The sequence below is a fragment of the Copadichromis virginalis genome, linkage group LG14 (genome assembly GCF_057382275.1).
Source record: "Copadichromis virginalis isolate Kocher_CV1m ecotype Utaka linkage group LG14, C_Virginalis_male_GT1.1, whole genome shotgun sequence".
NCBI classification, from domain to species: domain Eukaryota; kingdom Metazoa; phylum Chordata; class Actinopteri; order Cichliformes; family Cichlidae; genus Copadichromis; species Copadichromis virginalis.
In genome coordinates, this window is record NC_140631.1 from 10,159,098 (window position 1) to 10,181,149 (window position 22,052).

Here is a 22,052-nt window from a genome sequence, read left to right on the forward strand (position 1 = left end):
TCTAACTGCAGTCCAGGGTCTTATTTGTCATCATTTTTTCCCTTTTATCATGCTTCAAATGTCTGCTCATCCCCTTGACTTGCTGTTGTAATAAGTGCAGTTGCGGTTTAGCGTTCTCTTGCTGAAAAATGAACAGCCTATCAGGAAAAAGAGGGTATCTGGATGAGAGCATGTGTTGCTCTAAAATCTGTATATAACTTGAGATGTGCAAGTTTGTCATCCACCTAATGCACTTCCATACCATCAGAGATTTTGAACTGAAAACTGACAACAAGCTGGATGGTCCGTCTCCTCTTTAGTCCAGATGACACAAGAATTTGAGATTTTTATTTGTTTGATCACAGAACAGTTTTCTACTTTACCTCGGTGGATTTTAGATAAACCTTGGCTCAGAGAAGATGGCAGAGTTTTCTGATCATGATCAGGAATGGCTTCTCTTTTGCACCATAGAGCTTTAACCTGAATTTGTGGATGGCACTGTGAATTTTACTCATAGATAGTAATTCCTGGAAGTTTTCTAAGGCCCTTGCACTTATTTCCATGATTTAATGCTATGCTTTATGAGGGCCTGAAGATCCAGTATTGATTTTGGGCCTTGTCTAATGCGCACATTTCTACACATTCTCTTCATGACATGATGTAGATGTAGATCATTACATATTTGAAATGATTGCAATTTTATATTCAAGAACTCTGAAAATGTTCCCCGATATGCAGAGGCAGTTTTTACAGATTGGTGGAACTCTGCCTCTCAAAGATGCTCTTTTTCTACCCAGTCATGTTACTGGCCCGCTAACCTAATGATTTCACATGTTTTTCCAGCTCTTTAGTGTTAGTGCCACTTACTTTTCTTTTTTACTTTACCCTTTTTTTAAAGATGACTGTCATAAAGTTCAAAACAAGTTAATATTTGTCGATAAAATTTCTCTGTTTAAGCATTTGATATATTTTCTAAGCTCTATTGTGAATAAGATTAGGGGGCAGATCACTGCATTCTATTTTTATTTACATTTTATGCAGCATGCCAGATTTTATGATATCCGGTTTGTAGATTTGTTGGTCCCAGGGTGTTCATGTTAGACATATTAGCTTACTGGGGTAGTGGAAATGAAATTTTGACATCTGTTCTCACCCCTTTATGAAAAGTCCAAATATTAGCTGCTTCTCTGTTCTGCTTAATCAGCTAAACTACAACTGAGCATAAGGATATGAGTCTATGTAGTACTTAAGTGTTTTCTTTCTGACTTTGACACGTTTCGATTAGGCAGTTGGGTTTAGCACTTATTTGACTTGTTTCATGTCCATTACATGACAATAGTCCATCCATGAATCCATTTTCCTAGTTTATCGCATCCAGGGCCACAAGAGGGCTGGAACCTGTCACAGTCGAATGCTGTATAATCCCTAAAAATCTTAATCCATATTACTGTAACATCATATTACAATAAACACTTGTAGGCCTCTTAGACCTTAAAGTACTCCTGTCAAGATCCAACAGAAAAGAGCACCTGCAAAGATCATACAATCTGAGTGAGTGCAAAATAAGTTTTATTATTAATAATGTTTAGGTTAATAGTACAGCAAAGGAGGAATCTATGCAAAGGCCAAGCAGGTGGTCTAAGAAGCAAAGTCATGCCTTATAATAACAATAAATAAAGCTGTTAATACAATAAATACACGAAAGATTAATAAGAGCCTTCTATAATGCAGGCTACAAGAGGTCAACTTCTGAAGGGAAGTACTGAGAAAAGGTCTGTATAGAATCATTATAGCACACCTACAATAATAATCACTGGAACAAAAACCGCCCCACATGTTTGTCTTCTGAGCAGCATATCTATAAGATACATAACAAAGGATGGTCTAACGGAATGGACAACCAAGATCATCAATCCAGCAGTTCACCAGGGCCTCCACATCTCAAGTGTCCCCAGGTGGGAACTGTGGAGTGCTGGCCTTTCCTGAGGTCCAGCCTCTCTCTGGAACTGCTCTACTCTGAGGGGGGACCCTGGGACAACTTGGGTGGCTGGAAGAGCAGCATCGAGTCTGGGTGTGGGCAGGGTGAGGGGGTGCTCATCGGTGGACCTAGGCAGAGACTTGAGGAGGTGGTTGAGAAGACGGGAGCCCAGAGTTTTGTCCATCCAATCACAGGTCAGGAGCATGTTGTGAACCTCGTGCATGCACTGGATGTAGCCCGTGCTGTATCTCTGCTGGGCCTCAAGGCCTAACGTGGGGTCTGAATGAAGAGAGAAAAAGATACATGTGTCACAGCGAACCCCGGTGGTAACAGGAAACAGCACAACCAGTATAACCGGTTGGCTGCAATGACATTTCCATCCATGGCTCAGCACCTCAGACAGCCATCATTTTCTAATTTTTCCACTTTCGCCCATCCAGCAGCTCCACATACCACGTTGCTCTAACCACCACCCAGTGAAAACATTGTCAGACCTCCAACATATGCCATGATATGTGCTGATGCTGCCCCCTGCTGCCTAATGCCAAATGGGTCAGTGGATTTTCATTCTCACGCGTTATCGGTTTATTACGCCTAACCAAATTTAAAAAAACGGAGATATAAATCTATTTTATTACGATGAATAACAGCAGTAACAAAGCTCGTAATATCGTAATCAATCAAGTGCCCGGCTCCTTACCGTTAACTTTGTTGTTCTGGATGTTCTGCAGATGTTTCACCGTCATCTCCAAAATATCCGCTTTCTCCAGTTTGGATTGCTGTCGAGAGAGGAGAAACCTCAGTTATTATTGAGCCCTCGCTGTTTGCTCAGAGGAGACACGTAAGGACAATACTCACGTCCAGCCTGAACGCTCCGATCACGGTTTCTTTGAGCTGATCCAAACAGTTGTTTATCCTCTCCCGCCGCTTTCTCTCAATGAGCGGCTTTCTGAGCTGTAAAAAAGTAACCAAATCAGGTAAGAGCAGCAAAAACAAGATGGAGAGGCACTATGCTGGATTCATTTAAAAAATTGGTCAAAAAGAAACCCGTCTTCAGTATGTCCAGTACCTTTCTTTCCTCCTTTGCGCTAGGATGTTTCCCCAGGTTGTGCGCCATGGATGAAGCAGTCATGTTTTAACCTGTGGTGTGTGATGGTGTGTGTATGTGTATATGTGTGTGTTTGTGTGCGCGCTTTTTTGTCCCTTCTCCTCTGAATCTCAGTTCGTCTCTAGGGTCCTCGGCGCGGCGCGACCCTCTTATTTATAGGGCGCAATTAGCATGTGAATGCGCCAACTCTTTGGCTGCGGGATTTTCCCACACACGGGGTCCCATCAGTCAAGACTGACAGGTCACTGGCTCCATTGAATAACTGAGAGACCCGGCCTAGAAAAAAAAAAAAAAAGCTCACAAGCGACAGATGTCCAGCCTGAAACCATTGCGCTACACCCCCCTTCCCCCCTCTTCACCCGACAACAACACCAAAAAACTGCAGTTTCCTCTTCTCCCAGGCATGAACAAGAGTGTGCAATTACCGTGCTTTACTCCCGGGACCCCCACGTCTATTCTATTCAAGGGCAACATTACACCTGCAAAAAAAGACCAAACCTATTTCCTCAGAGCTCACGGGACGACACAAAAAGGCTGACAAATCACCTGAGAATATATTTCTGTCACCTGTTATAGTTCATAATCATATCCTTTAAAACCCCTGAATTACTTTAACAGAAGCTGGTTGCACTGGGAGAGGTTGTACCTTCGTGGAAGCGCAGAAGAGGGGGGGGGGACACACGCTGTGTATTTAGCCTGCTTTGATCACATTCGGTGTTTTTAAAATGTGAGACATCTGCTGTTAACTGTTTACGAGCAGATGTCAGATTGACCAGATACCCCCTCCCCCTTCAACCCTCTCTCGCTCCCTCCCCGTCCTCCTACCTTTTGGGTCCCCTAAAGTGGGAGCCCTTGTTTCAGAGCCACGCGACTGCCAGGCGAATGCCGGGTCGTGGGAATCGAGGTCGGACAAAGAGCGCTATTCACCCAAACTTAATCAGCATGAAGTGAGTAATAACCTTCACACAGGGCCCGACCAGAGGAGGACGAGGAGGAGGCTCGGCCTTTGGCAAGTGACCAGTAGATAGCCGGTGACGAGGCCAGGTGTAACACATAGCAACCAATCCAAATACATCAATCCCTCAGAGAAGCGTTAAGTAGGCGTCTGTATTTTTAAAGGGAGTGGGTTTTTGAAGCCACTGTGGGGCTGTTGTCGCACTACTATAACAAAAGTGTTTGTAATAGAGTTTTGATTTTACTGATCCATCTTTTTCCAGTGTTCAGTGGCAGACAGTGGCAAAAACAAAGACAAAATAGGCCCCGAAACAGCTCATGAGCTACAGAGAGAGACAAGTCAGAGTATCTTAGAAACTGCTGATCTACTAGGATTTCCTCGTACATCCATCTCTACAGTTTGCAGAGAAAAAGGGAAAAAAGTTTTCTGAAAAAAGAAAACTTTCAGTGAGTTGCAGTTCTCTCTGAGAAAATTTTTTTTGGTCAGAGGAAAATGGCCAGATAGCTTTGAGTAGTACCAAGGCAACATTAACGCCAATAACCAGTTGTTTAAAAAATTATGTGAAAGTGAATCTCTGAATCTCTGAGATCTCAATCCACTAGTGCACCTCTGGGTTGTAGTGGAATGGAAACTCTGCAGATTTAAAGCAGTTCTGAAATCTGACCCTGCACCAGCATGGTCAGCAAGTGTAATGTCAGTACTACTGAATTCTGAATTCTAATGGAATCAATAATACAGAGGATCTGAATTGTTACAGTATAACAGACTGCACAAATACACCAGGTATGTTACCTGTATGCAAGGGCTTGACATGCAGGACTGCCAATCCCATCAGTGTTCGCTTTGGGGAGTGGGTATCTCAAACCATCTGGGTGATGTAGTTGCTTTGAATTTTACGTTGCAATTGACTTTACTCAGTTAACTGTTTATGGGTTAAGATCAAATCTGATGATTATGATGAACATTTGATGAAATGATGAAACAAGGTTTCATTTTTCGTTAGAAGTTTGCCAGCAAAAGCAGATAATGCTTTATGAGGGGGCCATATTTGCTGCAATTACTTTTTGATAGTCAGCCATATCCCACCACTATCCTCCACCTGAGGCTTCTCTTGTTTAGAAACCAGCCTTCTCCTTCTGTCTTATCCCCCAACATGTAACTTTCAGCTCTAGGTGAACCCTTACTACACCTTTAGATGAAAAACAGAGTTTGGAGCTAACAGCTGCTAAACTCCACTTCATGCAGCTAAACAGACAGCTATAAAATTAAAGCCTCTTCCTGCTTCTGTTAGCTCTCACCTGAGGCTTTGGTTATTAAAGTGAATCACAGCTGTCTGTTTCCCAAGCCACTGCCTGCACATTCTTAACTTAATATCTAAGGAGTTAATGGTTTTGTGTATTATGCATTAACAAAACATTTTTCCTATACAAGAGGCTTTAAAATACTCTGGCTGTTGGCAATACACTGCATCATCACTTAGAAAACAACTTAAAGTACAACTAATTAATTTAGAAATTTGGAAGGATGCAATGCATCCAATATTTGTTTTGTTTAGAGTTAAGGAAGAGTTTGTGCTAATAGAGAGAGCATACCACACAACTTAAAAAAAAAACCCATTTCAAACAAAGTTCAGTTTTATTTCAAGCAAAATGTAGACAATTCAAGGAAAAGGCTGAGTTATTTCAAGCAAAATGTAGACTTATTTCAAATGTGTTAATGTACATCATTTCATTTGTCAAAACTGGATGAAATAATAATGCTTTGAGTTCAAATCATAACCTGTAAGTACAATATTTCCTTCAGGTGACATTTGATACAGTGTACTCCAGATTTATGCTAACTGCATCCTAAAAGGCCTTGGTTTCTAACCTTAAATGGGGTGCTAAGATTTCGTTCCACATATGCTCTCTGTACACTGAAATAGTTATAAAAGGAAGACAAATATTTCAAATTTCCTGATTTTAAGTCAATAATCCTAAAGTTTGTAATAAAGTAAAATATCTTGAACGTTTTATTACTGATCAGAGGACATGAAGATATTTATAGGCAAGAAGACACATTTCTATTGAAGTTTAGTGCATGTACAGATTGTGACCGATGCTAGTATTCATATTGCACACTGGACGGTTGCAGGGAAACTGTAGAAGTGGGATCATATGGTTCAGTGCAAGTGAAAGGTTGTTGTTGCTAAAGGAAGTGCTTTTAAGCTTTTAAGACACCTCATACGTACATTTATTTGCAGGCAGATTGTCGCTTGGGGTTCTACCTAATTCATCTTATAGGTCCCATGATCTGTCTATGGAGCAAGCGCGCCCTCATGCGGTGATCTCGCATGTCCCTGCAGTGTAACCCCCACTGTTGTTGCACGAGGCGACCACCGGAGGCGCTAGACGACACTGCAGTGACAGCCGCTCTCTGCTAACATTACCAGTCGGGCTCAGAGAAAGCACTAGGAGGAAACAGGGGCTGCACAATTAACAACAGTACAAACAAGGGGAGGCGACACGAGCAAGGAAAACAAAGCGGTTTTTGGTCCGAGGAGCACCTGGATTGCCTTTTACTGTCTTGACAAACCGGGAGAAACGAGTGAAAACGCCGTTTGCAAGGTATTGTGTTGTGAATATTATCCTATGAATTGTGGTTTGCAGGCATAGCTTTCTGAGCAAGTGGAAACGGTTTAGCTGAACCTAGCCTGCTGCTGATAGTTGCTAAAGCCAGGCATGGTTTTCAAAGCACTAACGCGAGGAGCCTCAGTCAGGCCTGGCTAACGTTAGGCCGAGTTAGCTAATTAACGTAGCCACTTTTACCTTATGATAGCTAGTGAGTTGGTAATATATTGCCACAACTCCTAGCAGCTGTAAATGAAGGTTTAGCAGCTGGAAAATGCTTGTAAGCAGTGGGCCTGCCGAGGCCTCCCGTGTGTCGACAGCACACACACAGTCATATACACACTTCCATAAGCCAGCCAACAGTAGCACGGTTGTTTGGTGGACTGTGATTGAAAAACTATAGGCCACGCTACCTTGCAAACAAATAAAGTTCGCTGTCCTGCAGAAATGAAAGAAAGCTAAGTGGCATATTGTTCCAGCTTTGCGGTAAACGCTCCTTTGTTTGCTAGACTCCATGTTATTCAGTATCCATTTTGTTAACATTGCGCAAAGTTGGCAGACTTCACACCATCACAAACCAGGCATGGATAACAGAGATGGGCGGTGCTCACTGTCAGGTTTATGTTGCACAGCTTATTGGGCCGTAGGTTTGCAATTAGCTTTTAAGTTGTACGAGTGGTAATACTTTCATTAAATAGATGTGTTGATGTGTATAATATATATATATATTTTATATATCGCTTGGAAAATGTTTTAAATAAATCAGGGGACTTGACTAGCACTTGCTAGCAGCGAGTAGCGGTTGCTAGCTTACCTTCAGATTGTAGCAGGGCACCCGCTGCTGTCTGGACTGAGAGAGATGGTGAGGTTAACGTTGAGCTGTTCTATGGCACTGTATTGTTTGAGTTCTGGTAGGTACTTATAGGACAGGATTCACTGTCACTTGCCACGACAAGTATTTCTAGGCTAATTTACCCAAAGAGAGGTCGAGCGGGTTTGGATTTTCTTTTTGTCTTTTTTTTTTTTGTCTGTGTTAGGACAGGTTGTACAGACGTCAGGTTGGCACAATTTTACTCGGACTCCTGATTAGTACCGGAGTCATTGTGGGTTAGATGTGATCTACCGATTTTGAACGCACCATATGTATTTCCCTCCTATTTGCGTCACTGGTACTGTATCAGGTCAGGAGCAGAGAGGCGCTTCTGCTGCCTACATTAACGAGCATTAGCCTGCGCGAAAGACGCATGTGGCCACCTGGCGAAGCTGAAGCCTGTGTACGTTAACGAAGCTGTGAGCAAGCAAAAACCATCCGCTTGGGAACATAAGGCTCTCCTGTTTCAGCTCTGTCACACATGACACATCATATATGAATGGTGGGCAACAGCAGCAGCCAACAGCAGCAGCCTGCCACCCCACTTTGGTTGCTGCTCGGTTTTATATTCCTGGCTCCAGCATTGCTTTCTAAATGTGGACTCCCTGCCAAGATATAAGAGGAAGTGTGTGACAACTCCAGGGTTTGTGTGCACAGTTTAGAGGATCCTGGCTGGAAAACAGGTTTGTGGCAGTGCCAGATTTGTACCTTTAGGTCACTAAATTCACCAAACATCAAGTGGAAATATGTCCTAAAAGGGCAGCACGCTTTCTATTTTTCCTCCAGCTAACCTGATCATGAGAATGGGATTACAGTTTACTGGCCTGGTGTTGCCTCTTCGTGACTGTTCATGAAACTTTGACTTTTGCCCTGCCCTGTGAACTTAGGGTTGTTGGGTGGGTCGGAGAATTTTGTAGAAAGGGGTCCTTGTTAAGTCACACAGTTAAACAGGAGCAGCAGTGAGATATGAGATGGTGACATCAGTCGATTGCATCACCCGTGGCCTTTCTAGGGTCTTTAGTGTTTGTTTTTTGGTATCGTTTGAGGATTTAGTTTTATAGATTTGTGACTCAAAGGGTGTGTTTACAAACCTAAATTTGAACTGATAAAGTATATTTGGCAATGTAGTGTCTGTTTAGGTATGCTATTGAAGTGAAGGAGTCGGGCATACAAAGGTCTGAGGTGGTGTCTTCATTTATGTGGCCCTGTGTCATAGTAAGCTCATTTCACAGTTAATCATTTACTAATAATGACCAAAAAACTTCACAAGCTTTTACAGCTGCTAAATGAAGCTTTAAAGGTCAGATCTAGATATGTGCAAATCATTAAAAAAACATATTTCCACAAATTTATTTCTATAACTAACATGAGCTTGACTTTTATTAGTATTGAGAGCTTCTTTGGGACTTACTACGTAGGTTAGTGTTTGTTACAGGATATATGGAGTGCACCACTGCCCTGCCCCCACCCAACTTCTACTTCTCAGCTCAAAGTTGCATAACAATACAACTTCATCAAAGGCTCAATCCAGAGTAATGACATGAGCAGCATTTCTGCTTATCCAATGAACATTTGCCAAAAACGCTAATTCATAAGATAAAAAAAAAAAAATCTCTTCTTGTCTTGAATACAGTAACAAGTAGAGGGATACATTTACTGCTACCATGCACACCTGTAAGTGCAGCAGCAGTCAATACATTTCCTGTTTCTGCGGTATTTAACCTTTCAAACTTCTCCTGTTCAGGGTTTTGTGTCTGCTCGTTTTACCATTTCTGTGATTGTACTTGGTCTTATCTGAAAGGTGGATTTGTTTTACATTTCTTTCCTCAGGTGGACAGTCGGCTGCCTGGTCACTCGTGGTAACTCTCCGCCATGCCTTTCCCCTTTGGCAAGTCCCACAAGTCGCCGGCGGACATCGTCAAGAATCTTAAGGACAGCATGACGGTGCTCGAGAAGCACGACATCTCGGACAAAAAGGCAGAGAAGGTAGGGTGAATCTCTTCATCTGTCAGGTGCAGTGTCCGTCACCTAAGAGAGTTCACTGTACTTAGTGACACGAGTTTGAAGGAATTTGTTTGAACTTTGAGATAATCTGATATGTTGATGTTGTGCCCTGGATTAATTTGTGTGTTCAGGCTACAGAGGAGGTGTCAAAGAGTCTTGTGGCCATGAAGGAGATCTTGTATGGGACTAATGAAAAAGAGCCCCAGACAGAAGCAGTGGCCCAGCTCGCCCAGGAACTCTACAACAGTGGATTACTCAGCACCCTGATAGCAGACCTGCAGCTCATCGACTTTGAGGTGAGACTTTTGATGTGAAGTTGAAAGAACAGGAACTAGTGGTAGATATTGAACAGTGGTCTCAATTTATCCAAGGTATGCAAGCATTGCAAGAATGCGTCTTACAGGGGCACTAACCTAATAAAATATCTGCAGTTAGAAGCCATTAGCAGCTTTACAGTGACATGTAAGGTCTAGCACTTAGCACACATGATGTAGAGGATTCAGATTGTGGTGAGAAAGTTTGAAAAGGTGTGGATACATTTTATTTCTCACTGCAAACATAAAGGGAACGCACAATAAAACCAACTAGAGAGCACAAGGAATTAAGCCTACATTAATCAGTCAGTATAAGTGGATGGATATTGATGATCTGAAAGCAAAACAGTGTTAAGTCATAATGTTTGTCCCATTCTTGCTATTTATTTTAGGAACTTTGTTGATCCACTAATTGTTTCAGGTGTTGTTTTTAATTTGTTTAAAATCACTTCACATTAATATTAGTTGAAGAATCACTTTATGTCGTGACATGTGCCTTATTTTGATTCACAAAATGGAAACAGTAAATGAAAATAAAAAATTATTCTTGCGTTTGTGGTATGCTTGCACTCTGGGGATGTCCAATCTGCCTGCAGAGAGCTCTGTTGTACAGTCGTTGTGTGGACCACTCTTGCTTATGCTTTTGTCCGTCTGCCAGCTGTGCAGAAGAGTGAAGTTCCAATAAACAAAGAGCTGAAGTGAAACAGTGTTAAGAACTATGAAAAGTGTCACTTCAGCACTGTCTGTGCTTTTCATGCTATTTGTTTTTTTTGTTTTTTATCTTTGAATTTCTTTTTGCGGTTCTGCAGTTCCCGGTTAACTCTGCTGTTGCTCCCATGCCTATTCCAGTCTACTTGTCAACCAATTGGCATTTGGCAGAAGTATGTGTCATCTGCTTCCAGCAACACGCAGTCAGGATTTAGGAGGAGTGCATCTGCCATGGGTGAAAACCCCTCCCATCCAAACACAAAAGTGTACGCAGACAGACACATGTGCAAGATCATAAATGATGCTTAACATGTCAGTGTTCTGTTGGTCATCATTGTGTGTTGGCAGTGGACCTGCAGTAACTTTACACTCACTGATGATTTGTTTTTGTTTTTTTCCCCACTAATTCACAGTAGCAAATGCACAAATCAAATGCAGTATAGCAAATGATATAACTAAATATAAAATGCCCTCTGTGTTAGTGTCAAAGGATAACCTGTCTAGGGTTTAATCCGCCTCTTTCCCTATAATACCTGAGGTAGGGTCCAGCCCCCTGATGACCCTGATAAGAATAGAGAGAATGGATGCATGGATAAAATGACGAAAGAGGGTCTGCAAATTAAATTAGGTTCCTGAACTTGGGTAAAAAAAATTATTTAAGTATGCATCTTGTAAATATGTAATTGATCGCTTAAAAATAAAAGCTAAAAATATTAGATTCCTTGATATGGAACAGACTGGTAGGACCCTGCACCATTAAATGGTTCAAACCACATTTCAAAGTGATGTTTTTAAAGCTCTTGTTCTGTTTGACCAGCAGTGCAAAATCTGCAGAAATGTACTCCCTTTTAACTGTGGTTTAAAAAAAAAAAAAAAAAAAAAAAGTACTGTTGTTTTTCTCTTTAAAGGTTTTTTAAAGCATTTTGTTTTTAAAACAATGGTGCAGGAACTAAACTATGTATGAGAAGGAAAAAGCAGGATGTTTCGAAAAAGTGCACGTGGATTGACAGCTTGCTATTAATGACAAACCTGCCTGTTTTGATATGGGAGCAAACTCATGTCTCGCTGCAATATGTCATGGTGTGTGTGGTAACTGCTGCAGGCTTCCCTGACTCACCCCATCACAGTGTGACTCACTGTACTGTGTGATCCTCCTTCCTCTTTTACCCTCGCTCATACTGCCCCCTTGCTCAAAAGAAAAGCCTGGTGAACAGTTGCAAAGCACAAGAGTCCAATATCAAAGTGTGACAGTAATTTGATATTTCTGATAACTTTACACACTTTTATTATATGTTCAGTTTTGCCAGTATACGACAGTGTCTCTCTTTTTGGCTCCTCTGTTTAGTGCTGTTTCCTGTCAATATGTTTAAACCTCAAGAGAACGAATCTTTCATCAAGGTTTTATTGCCACACTGCAGAAAATTAAAAATGCAGCAGATTCCTAGCCGTTCATTAGCTGTTATGCAATAAAGCACCACACCTTACATTTACAACGGCCCCTTGGCTTTCCACCCAGAGAGCTTGTTGTAAAATGACTTCATGTATAAATTCTCTATTGTGTGCATTTCTGTTCTGTCTAAGCCTTCATGTGGTATTTTTCTGTCAGGGTAAAAAAGATGTGGCTCAGATTTTCAACAACATCCTGAGGCGTCAGATTGGTACTCGGACACCCACGGTGGAGTATCTTTGCACCCAGCAGAATATTCTCTTCATGCTGCTTAAAGGGTAAGAGCATATACACGGAGTAATACTGCCCCCCCCCCCCCCCCCCCCCCCCCAATGATTATTTCATTATAATTGTTGTTGTTAACAGTACTTGGTATTGAAAAGACCAAGGAACCAAGTAACTTCTTCCTAGCATAAAGGGAAATGAGAGCTGCTGCCTATATAAGAAAAGTAAAAATAGAACAAGCAGTCCAGTTCACTACAGATTATAAAAACACCAGTATAAGGCATCCTAGAGTGCTACACCTTGTGGAAGGTGGCTCGTTTCTGTGCACCTCATCCACGCTTACAGATATCCCCTGGTCTGCCCTTCACCTTGTCTAATTTTGCAGTAATAGAGCAGCTACTAGTAACATATACAGTTACACTTTTCTTGTTTTTTAGAGTACAACAAGCTACATGCAAGTCCAGGCTGGAATAAGTTTGTGAATCGCTGTGCTCAAAATGTCAGGTGTTTCAGTTAGATAGAATTGGAAGTCTGCGCTTCTCAGATTCAGTAGTTCAGTGAAGGTTTGAAAAGGTAAGTGGAGAGGTTATACAACACATGAGAAGCACAACTGGTTTTATGTTGTCAGTTTAGTCAGATTGTTTCTGTCTTTCTGACTTGGATGAAGATATGAGAATATTTGGAGTCACCTGTGCAGAAATCCTAGCGACTCCAAAGGATTTAAAAATCTCTTCTTAAACCTGTTTTGTGAAAACCAAGCACACGACACGAGGATCAGTCATTTTGTGCCAGGGGCACGGTGAATAGATGCACTACTGTACTGCACAGCTTGACGTGACTGAAGCTTTCTGTTCTTTGTGTTTGTTCAATTAATCCCAAGGGAAACTATTTAAATGTCTGCAGTAAAGTGGTGCTCTGAAAGAACATACATCTTGTGCGCATACTCCCATTGTGATAGGACTAATGAGGATTTCCCTTGTTGTGTGTCGCACAGTGGAATTGATCCTCATTATCAGTAGTGTAAACATCATAAGCTTTCACCCAGCTCAGTCACTATCCCTGCTTTGTCTTTCCTGAAAACTGAAGGATCTTTGGCTAGCTGCACTCAGTTTAAACACTGGAAGTCTGTTTTATGTGAAACTGGCGGGGCCATATCATACCGTTCACGGTAATACCGGTATAATGTTGGGCAACGATAAGAAAATGAAATATTGCCATAGAATATGGGTAAAACGCGCATGCGCAGTGCCTTTGTTTTCATATGCACATGGCGGAAAAAGCATGCCAGCGACGGAGAATGAGAAGGGCGAAAGCGGATTGTTGAATGAAACGGATGAACCAGAATTGATTTGTAAAAATGCTGCAACTTCAGTGATGTGGAACTGGTTTAGCTTTTCGTCCGTCAGCTACACAACAAAGTTTTTTTGCACTAATAAAGTTGTGGAGTTGTAAAGTATCTTGTCTAGTGTCAATTATATCGTCAGTTATATCGTTATCGCAAATTTTCAATGTATATCGTGATAAATATTTGTAGTCATATCGGCCTGCTCTTGTTCTGTACACCATTATTATGCCAAACATTTTGCAGCTCACTGTGTTCTTGTTTTCAGTTTTTCAGGAAACCATCCATCCTCCTACCGCTTGTGTTTGCGTGCATGTGAAATACAAAATGAGAAATCATTTTCCATATGTTGATGTTATATGCAGGTATGAGTCTCCAGAGATTGCACTGAACTGCGGTATCATGCTGAGGGAGTGCATCAGACATGAGCCACTGGCCAAAATCACACTGTGGTCAGAACAATTCTACGACTTCTTCAGATACGTGGAGATGTCCACATTCGACATCGCCTCAGACGCATTTGCCACTTTCAAAGTAAGTCAGCAAAGTTGTTAATCTATTGAAGTAATGCTCTAAAACATCTATGGTTCCTCATAGCTGTAACTGCCTAAACAGCTTAAAGAAAACAGACTTGACAAAGCACAGTCACCAAATGCCTTGAATTAAAAACCAGATCTCAACACTTCAGCTCTCATGATCTGCCTCTTAGATTCAAAAGGGAAAACCTGGTCATGCTTTTATGTTTATGACAGTTTAAATAGCTGTTTATATTATTATGTAAGCCCTTACTTGTAGTTTGCTACTTCAGTCTCCCATTGGAGCAGCTCATGTTTAAGATGGTATTTTTTCAGGATGGGGACGACAGGCCAGTGCCAGCTTTGAGCATGCAAATCGAGGGCCAAGTTGTAGTACATGTAAAATAATCACTCAAAGAGAGTGTAAGAAGCAACAGAAAGTTTATTACTTTATTCCCCTGGCATGACACACAGCTGTTCTCTGTCATGCTGAGAGATTTTTTTTATTTTATTCTTTTTTTTTGGGGGGGGGGGGGATTCTCCACTAAAGGGTATCTGAAAATGGCTAAATCGGGCAACAAAGTCACTAAGTACAAGACAGCGATGTGAACTGAAGCAGGATGATTACTGCTGTGAGTGAGAGGGGTTTTCTTCTAGACACATATTTAAAAAAAAAAAAGAAAGGAAAAACCTGATAAATCCAAGTAGTCAAGTGTTTTAAGTGCACGGCCCTTTGTTAGCTTTGATAGAAACCAAACAAGCTGTGTAGTTACTGTGGAGTTCTTTGACTATTTTAAATCTTGTGCTGTTCAAAAAGACTTTCACACCTTTACTTATTGAATACATTTACTGGCATGTTAGTCTTGACAGTAAACGTGTTCATTCCATCCAGCTAGAGCTGGGCGATATGAGATTTTTTCATATCACGATATGTTTTTTTCATTTCAGTCGATAACGATATCTATCACGATATAAGCCAAATAACTATATTTGTAAGATTTAAATGTGCCGTTGCTCACAAGTAAAATGTGAAATAATCAGCAGCTTGTTTTTATTTAAATATTTATTTCCCATAATAAGTTCAACAGGGTAGATGTACTTAAGGAACATGAGACTTTTTCAGATAAATAAAGGCAAATATTGCAAACTACACAAAAGGCAGCCGCTAAAGCGTTTAAGTTTCAAAATAGAACAAACGAAACAGACTAAATTGTCAATTCCACTTAGAAACAAAGTATTAATTCTAAAAATAAATCTTAGTTTGTTTTACAGAAGAACAGACAAAACTGACTAACTTTTGTCAATATCAAATAAACTGAGAACTAAAAGGAAATTCTCAATCTCTCCTTGTTGTATAGCTTAGCTTTTCAAACAGTTTTAACAGTTACTTTAGTCTGACAAAAGCCGAATGACGAATTAGCGCTTCCAGTCAGAGACTGAGGCTACGTCCACACGTACACGGGTATTTTTGAAAACGTGTGGAAAATCTCAGTTTTTGAAAACTGAGATTTTCCGTTTTCGTTTTAAAAAATAATCCCGTCCACACATAAAGGCAGAAATGAAGGAAAACGCTGCTATGAACATGCCAAAGCAGCAGGTGGCGCTAGATTCCTAACCGTGCAGAAATGTTGGCCAATCAGAAGTCTAGAAGCCTCGGTGGGAAAAAGTAAACAAAGCTGGGGCATAGAAGCAGAACCGAGTCGTATGTGTGGAGGGACAGTAACTGTGTGTATATGTAAGCATTTAAACACTGCAGAGAGTAGAATTAACAGTAACAGTATTGTAGAAATTCATTTCACCGAAACAATAACGTGGCGCACAGTGTGACGCATGCACCAGTTTATTGTATTTCCAGACTTGTTTTCGGCACAATTTACAGTGCACGCTACTCTGTTTTTTGTCAGACTTGAAATAGCCGAAATACCTTCACACTACGGAGCTTCTATGGCTCTTCCGTTCGACAATCTCTCCGGCATTGGAACCATCATCTGTTTTCTCTTCGGTCACGCTCGGTTGATTTTTCTAGTCGGCACACTCATTTCCTCCATTACGCGCTGGCTCCATTACCCGCTGGCTGCTTCCCAAACAAACACACGTGCGGCTTGGCACTTGTGCTGTATGTAACAAGTCACGCGACGTGACGCTGCGGCTGTGATTGGTTCGGCTCTGCGCTACTTAATGGACAAGAGCGGCGAGGTCTATCGCGATAGCTTAATTTCTCTATCGAGTAAAAGTTATATCGCGATACATATCGTTATCGTTCTATCGCCCAGCTCTACATCCAGCAAGAGATAACTTTGATAAACCATTGTAATAAAGCATTTGTCTGCTGTCTTGGAACAGTTTCAGTCATCAGACAGTGAGCTGACATGTCTTTTCTCGCTAATTTTTAGCTTCAGAGTGGTTCATTTAGTGACAAAACGTAAATGGATTTCTTTGGGTTGTGGTTTGTATCTGCGCTGTACAAATAGGAGACAGATGGGACCCAGTCATAACTGTCAGGTCTGAATGTGTCGCTGATAGTTGGCTTTGTCTGTTTCCAGGACCTCCTTACAAGACACAAGCTACTCAGCGCAGAGTTTCTGGAACAACATTATGACAGAGTAAGTTCACATTTAACTAAAAATATCTAGATTAGATCAAAATATGTAAAAAATGTACTCTTAAATAAACCATATAGCCTCACCCCTGCCAAGGATAGTGTTTGAGACAACTATAAGCTTTAGATTAAAAAACAAAAACAGTTTCTTTTGACCAATTACGTGTGAATTAGGTCTGTCTCTGTTAGTCAGGCGGTTTAAGATGCTGGCAATCTCTTTTTCTAACAACATCAAACCAGCCATTTGGGCGATAATTTGCAGGCTGGGAGCACAACATAGCTGTCAGTCCGTGAGAGGAAAAGCTCTCATTTTCCTGTCACAGTGTTTTGATACAAGATACAGATGTAATTGTGAAAACACCGCTTGAAGCATTTAGATGACTGCCTCTCTCGCTGACCACTTGTATTTTGTCTGCCTCACTGCCTCTTTCTCTGCTGCTCTAGTTCTTTAGTGAATATGAGAAGCTGCTCCACTCAGAAAACTACGTGACTAAAAGGCAGTCCCTCAAGGTAAGAGCCCAGGATTGTGCCAGTAAAGAGGTTTCAAGTAGTGGTGCAACTCTATTCAGAGAGCTATTTAAAAATGGTTTCTAGTGTTGGGTTTCTCTGAATCACTCTTAACATGACTGCCATCTAGTGGTTAGACCACAAACTTATGTGGTTATTTAAAGAGCTTTAATGGCTCCTTCACTGGCCTCATATTTGGAGTGTTTAATTCGATTTCAGTCTGAAGACTGAGTACTTGATGACTAAATCTGTAATCCAGATGTTTGACCACTGGTGATTCTCAAACACATTTTTATTGCCTTATTCATGATCACTAATGATTTATATACAAACGAGTAAAGCGTGACTACTTATTTAAATATAGTAGAAGAAATACACTGATGGAATACATTTTTATTTCTTTTCTCTCTCTAGTTGTTGGGGGAGTTGCTCCTCGACCGGCACAACTTCACCATTATGACAAAATACATCAGCAAGCCAGAGAATCTCAAACTCATGATGAACCTGCTACGGGACAAGAGCCGCAACATCCAGTTCGAGGCTTTCCACGTTTTTAAGGTAGAATCAAAGCACTGTATGCTAGTCCTTTCTACAGAAGAGGCAAGGCTTGAGGGGGGTAAAGAAAATATTAAGGTGCTTAATGCACTTCCTGATTTAATAGTGTTGTGTAAATTATTCAAGACATCAGGCAGACTTTCTTCTAATTTCTTCTACTTTTCATGTGGATCATTTCTAGTTCTGTTCTGCTTTCTTTTGCTTAGTGGAAGAAGCAGCAGGTAGAGAACTGATTCATGTGCCAATACGCTGAATTCACTGAGCCTGAAATGCAGAGCACAGACTACTGTCACTGCCTGCAGTTCAAGACAGAGCTGCACCAGTTCATGGAGTAATTCAATTATAAAAAATTCCTGACACAAATGTTTTGCTTCAGTGCTTCATTTAACACACAGCTGTGCAGCGCATCGATGTGTTAAACAATGTAAACATGAGCATTTCAACTACATTTGTGACTAAAAACAGACCTGCAGTACAAACGTATTTAGGAGCAACGTGTGAATAAAGAAATCTGACAACATTAAGCCCACAGAGTTTTAAACAAACACTGACAACACAACAGCAGCAGTGATGACGACACAGGCACAGTTTAACGTACATGCAGCAAACGGGGTGAGTCTCATGGCGGACATGGGATGCACTAGATCATATTTATTTCAAACATTTTTCAGATTGAAAATGAAACATAAATTATAGTGTTCACTAAATTACATTAATATTTAAAAATAAGAAAAAATAGCTTTAAAAAAAAAATAAAAAAAATAAAAATGTATATGGGCCAGTAAAACTCTGAGCCACTGACCTGAGGGTTGTTAGGTTGGACACATTGGTATTATTATCATCCATACATACATCGATCGTGGGGCAGCAGCCCAGCCCTGACCTCCCTCTCCCCAGCCACCTCCTCCAGCTTGTCCGTTGGAACACCAAGGCGTTCCCAGGCCAGGCTAGAGATATGATCTCTACAGTATGTCCTGGGTCTGTCCCGGGGCCTCCTCCCAGTGGGACATGCCGGGAAAACCTTGCCCAGGAGGCGCCCAGGGGGCATCCTTGTCAGATGCCCAAACCACCTCAAAAGGCTCCTTTCGATGTGAAGGAGCAGTGGCTCTACTCTGAGCCCCTCCCGGATGGCTGAGCTTCTCATCCTATGTCTAAGGGAGAGACTTAGATTCCCTCTACCTTATCGTGGTTGAAGGGTTTGTGTGTCCCAGGGATCCCAGGGGCGATGTTGTTTTTAGGGTTTTTTTTCCCTTTTGTTTGTTTTTGGCCCCTGGTAGGGTCTCCCATGGAAAATTGGTTCTGGGTGAGGGACCAGACAAAGAGCAATTCAGAAGACCCCTATGAGAAGACCATTGAGGGAACAGTTCACCCTGTCCGGGATATTAATGTTATTATTATCATTTATGTTTTCATAGCAGCAGTATAAGAATTTGGCATCAAAGCACAGAGCACACTTCAAAATGCTGGTATGCTCGCATTTCTTGCAGCCACCACTTTCTTCTTTAAAGGCTTACAATGAAAACACATGAACACACACCTGTTCTACCTTGTTGTATATGCATCGAATTTTATTCAACTCTGACATATGACTCTACTTGAGATATTTATGTTTTTGCATTTAAGAAAATGTTTTCTTTAAAGAATAAATTTTTAATATGACCTCTACATACAGTCAAAGGGTTTAGTTGTTGTTTTTGTTTGTTTTTTGGCAAATCTGAGCTTTTTATTCTGAAAGATCCTCTTTTCTCTTTGAAATATTTATTATTGCTCATTAATAGGACAAAAGTATTTCTCATCAGATTTTTCATTAATCGATGGAATAACAGAGTACTCGGTTACTAATATAATCAATAGTGCAATATATATTGTTACTATTTAGTGAGTTATTTGGTGAAGTGTTGGTGAGCCTCTTCTTGTGAGCACATGTGGTCCTGCTAGCACCACAGATACAGATTCTGTAGAAAACAAAATCATGAAAAATTCCCTCTTTCTGTCTCTCTCCACAGGTGTTTGTGGCCAACCCGAACAAGACACAGCCCATCCTCGACATCCTGCTGAAGAACCAGACCAAACTCATCGAGTTTCTGAGCAAGTTCCAAAACGACAGGACAGAAGACGAACAGTTCAACGATGAAAAGACTTACCTGGTCAAACAGATCAGGGATCTTAAGAAGCCTGCACCTCAGGAGGCCTGAGGCGAAGAGCGTGCAGAAGTTTAGGGGGGGGAGCCACCAGGACCATGTCTGGACATCATCCAGGCAACATTTGCTTAATGGACCCCATCAGCAGCTGCTGTTCTGGTTTCTGAACAAAATGTAAGAAACAAATTAAAAAAAGAAAAAAAAAAAAGAAAAGAAGAAGAACAAATCTACTCGTATCAACTCGTCAGGAAGTTGCCAGCTCCTCTGCACCCCGGAACTTTTTTCTTTTTGTTCCTTTCAGTCTTTTTCCCTCAAAAGAGAAAATAATAGTTGCTGCTGCTTTCTTGCACATCGAGACATTTACGGTATATTATATTGACACAACCCACAGCCCATCAAACACAGTGGCAGAAAATATCCGTGCATTTAAAGTAAGGCAGACTTCCTGCAACAAAAATGGACCCGTTTACACAAACATGCGTATTACAAAAAAAACAAAACATGCATACACACATGCTGCAAGAATGTGTGTATGTCTTGGAAATGGTACGAGCAAGTTGAACATTGGTGTGTGTGTGTGTGTGTGTGTGGTCGTTGCATGCCTCGAAATGTGACAGATCCATTGCTGTGCCCGGCGTCGGCTCTGTGATGGCCTGCCGAGCCCGGCACCCACGTTCAGTGCCACAAACTGAAATTTGTGTGCATCACAGCAACATGTATGCCTTCATCCAACAAAGCAACAGCGGCTCGTTTTACAGGGGCGAACTCTCAGACGCCATCGCACCGTTTACCTCCCGTGTGCTTCGTCACCACAGGGCACATGAAGCACAGGCGCAAAGCAGGGAGGGAGGAAAGGTATAATTCTGGTGAAGCCCAAGACATGGACATTTTTATTGTTTTCTGGGACAGGATGAACATGTACATATGCCTTTTTGTTTCTTTTCTTTTGCTTTGTAGATTTTTGTTTAACCTTGACACATGAATATATATTATATATATTACCTTAAACATAATGTTTTCGGTTAATTGTAATCAAATTGCTTTCTAAACCATAAAAAACAACACAAGTTAAGTGACATTGTTTTTGCATTTCATTTTACTGCTGATTGCTGGTGGGTTTCTTTGTACATACTTTGAAGGGCCAGCTCACGTTTAGCTAACCTTATAGGATATTAACAATTTGTCCAGCAGAGGAATGTCATTGTATTAGCTCTGGATCTCTTAATCTTCTTTTTATTCTCCATCTACATTTTTGAGTATTTCAGACTCAGACTGCTGAATATGTATTGGGGGAGGTGATGTAGGCGCAGAGCATTTACTGAAACATTAAAGCCTGTGTGTTTGTGCACTTTGTGAAGTACTGGATGATCAGCATCACTTACTGGAGTTAGGGTGATGAAGATTTCCCCAGTTTCTTTAACTTGTTTGTTTTTTTTTTTTTTTTCTTTCTTTCTTTCTTTCTTTCTCACTGTTTGGCATGAGGCCCTGGAGTGCTGTGCAGCCCCACAGTGAGTGTACTTCTGGGGTGACCTCATTAGGACTTTGGAAACTCAGCACATCTTTCCACATTCTTACCCCACCCCCTACACCCTTTTTTTCCCTTGTTTGAGCCTGTCTCTTCAGAGGGTTGATTTAATTCCAGTACAATTGTGAGCGTAAAGCATTGTGGGTAGCAGAGTACTTTGGGCATCTTGGATTGTCCTCATGGTACTGAGCAAAACTGATGAAACCACAGATTTTTCTGCATTTACACTGAACTCGGGCAACGTGTTATGGTCAACACATTCAAGCAATTTAGACAGAAACCAGAAGCCCATAGTTCTTCCATGAGCATTGAACAAGCATGTTGCTCCACTGGCTGTGCATGATGCTGTACTAAAGATGTTGTACTGGAATTGGTTTTTCCAGCTATTTAACAACATTGAAATGTCCAGTTGAACTCTTGGCTACATGGCTGTACGCTGGCTTTGACTCCAGTTTCAGCAACGAGCGTGTGGGTGCTTTCAGAAGTGTCAAAGGCTTGGGCCCTACAATCGAAATAAAGGAATAAAAACAAAACAAACAAAAAAAGTATTTGGAATAAAACAAAGCCTGTTGTTGCTTTCCTTCTGACTATCAAAGTCTCGGCTGTTGATTGTATGTGTGCTCTGTGATTCTAAGGTTCATGTGGGTACTTGGTAAAAGCATTACAAAGT

At 41.2% G+C, this 22,052-nt stretch overlaps 2 protein-coding genes across 5 annotated transcripts; one reads left to right on the top strand and one right to left on the bottom strand.

Moving 5' to 3' along the window:
- Window positions 1–1,530: 1,530 nt before the first annotated feature.
- her8.2 (hairy-related 8.2) lies at window positions 1,531–7,695 on the bottom strand. The gene is made up of 5 exons (XM_085479251.1): window positions 7,444–7,695; window positions 3,027–3,341; window positions 2,816–2,911; window positions 2,658–2,736; window positions 1,531–2,236 (listed from the first exon to the last, which is right to left on the bottom strand). Exons 2-5 carry the CDS (start codon window positions 3,087–3,089, stop codon window positions 1,902–1,904), a joined length of 573 nt encoding a protein of 190 aa, XP_085335377.1. The 5' UTR covers window positions 3,090–3,341; window positions 7,444–7,695; the 3' UTR covers window positions 1,531–1,901.
- Window positions 6,385–21,205, top strand: cab39 (calcium binding protein 39). Of its 4 annotated transcripts, none has more exons than XM_085479246.1 (9): window positions 6,385–6,626; window positions 9,331–9,486; window positions 9,636–9,800; window positions 12,133–12,251; window positions 13,906–14,074; window positions 16,599–16,658; window positions 17,099–17,164; window positions 17,576–17,719; window positions 19,723–21,205. In XM_085479246.1, the coding sequence occupies exons 2-9, from the start codon at window positions 9,373–9,375 to the stop codon at window positions 19,909–19,911; spliced, it is 1,026 nt and encodes a 341-aa protein (XP_085335372.1). In that variant the 5' UTR covers window positions 6,385–6,626; window positions 9,331–9,372; the 3' UTR covers window positions 19,912–21,205. The 4 variants fall into 4 exon arrangements, with proteins under 4 accessions (XP_085335372.1, XP_085335375.1, XP_085335373.1 ...); XM_085479249.1 differs by lacking the exon at window positions 6,385–6,626 and adding an exon at window positions 7,430–7,491; XM_085479247.1 differs by lacking the exon at window positions 6,385–6,626 and adding an exon at window positions 7,520–7,540.
- The last annotated feature ends 847 nt before the right edge of the window (window positions 21,206–22,052 follow it).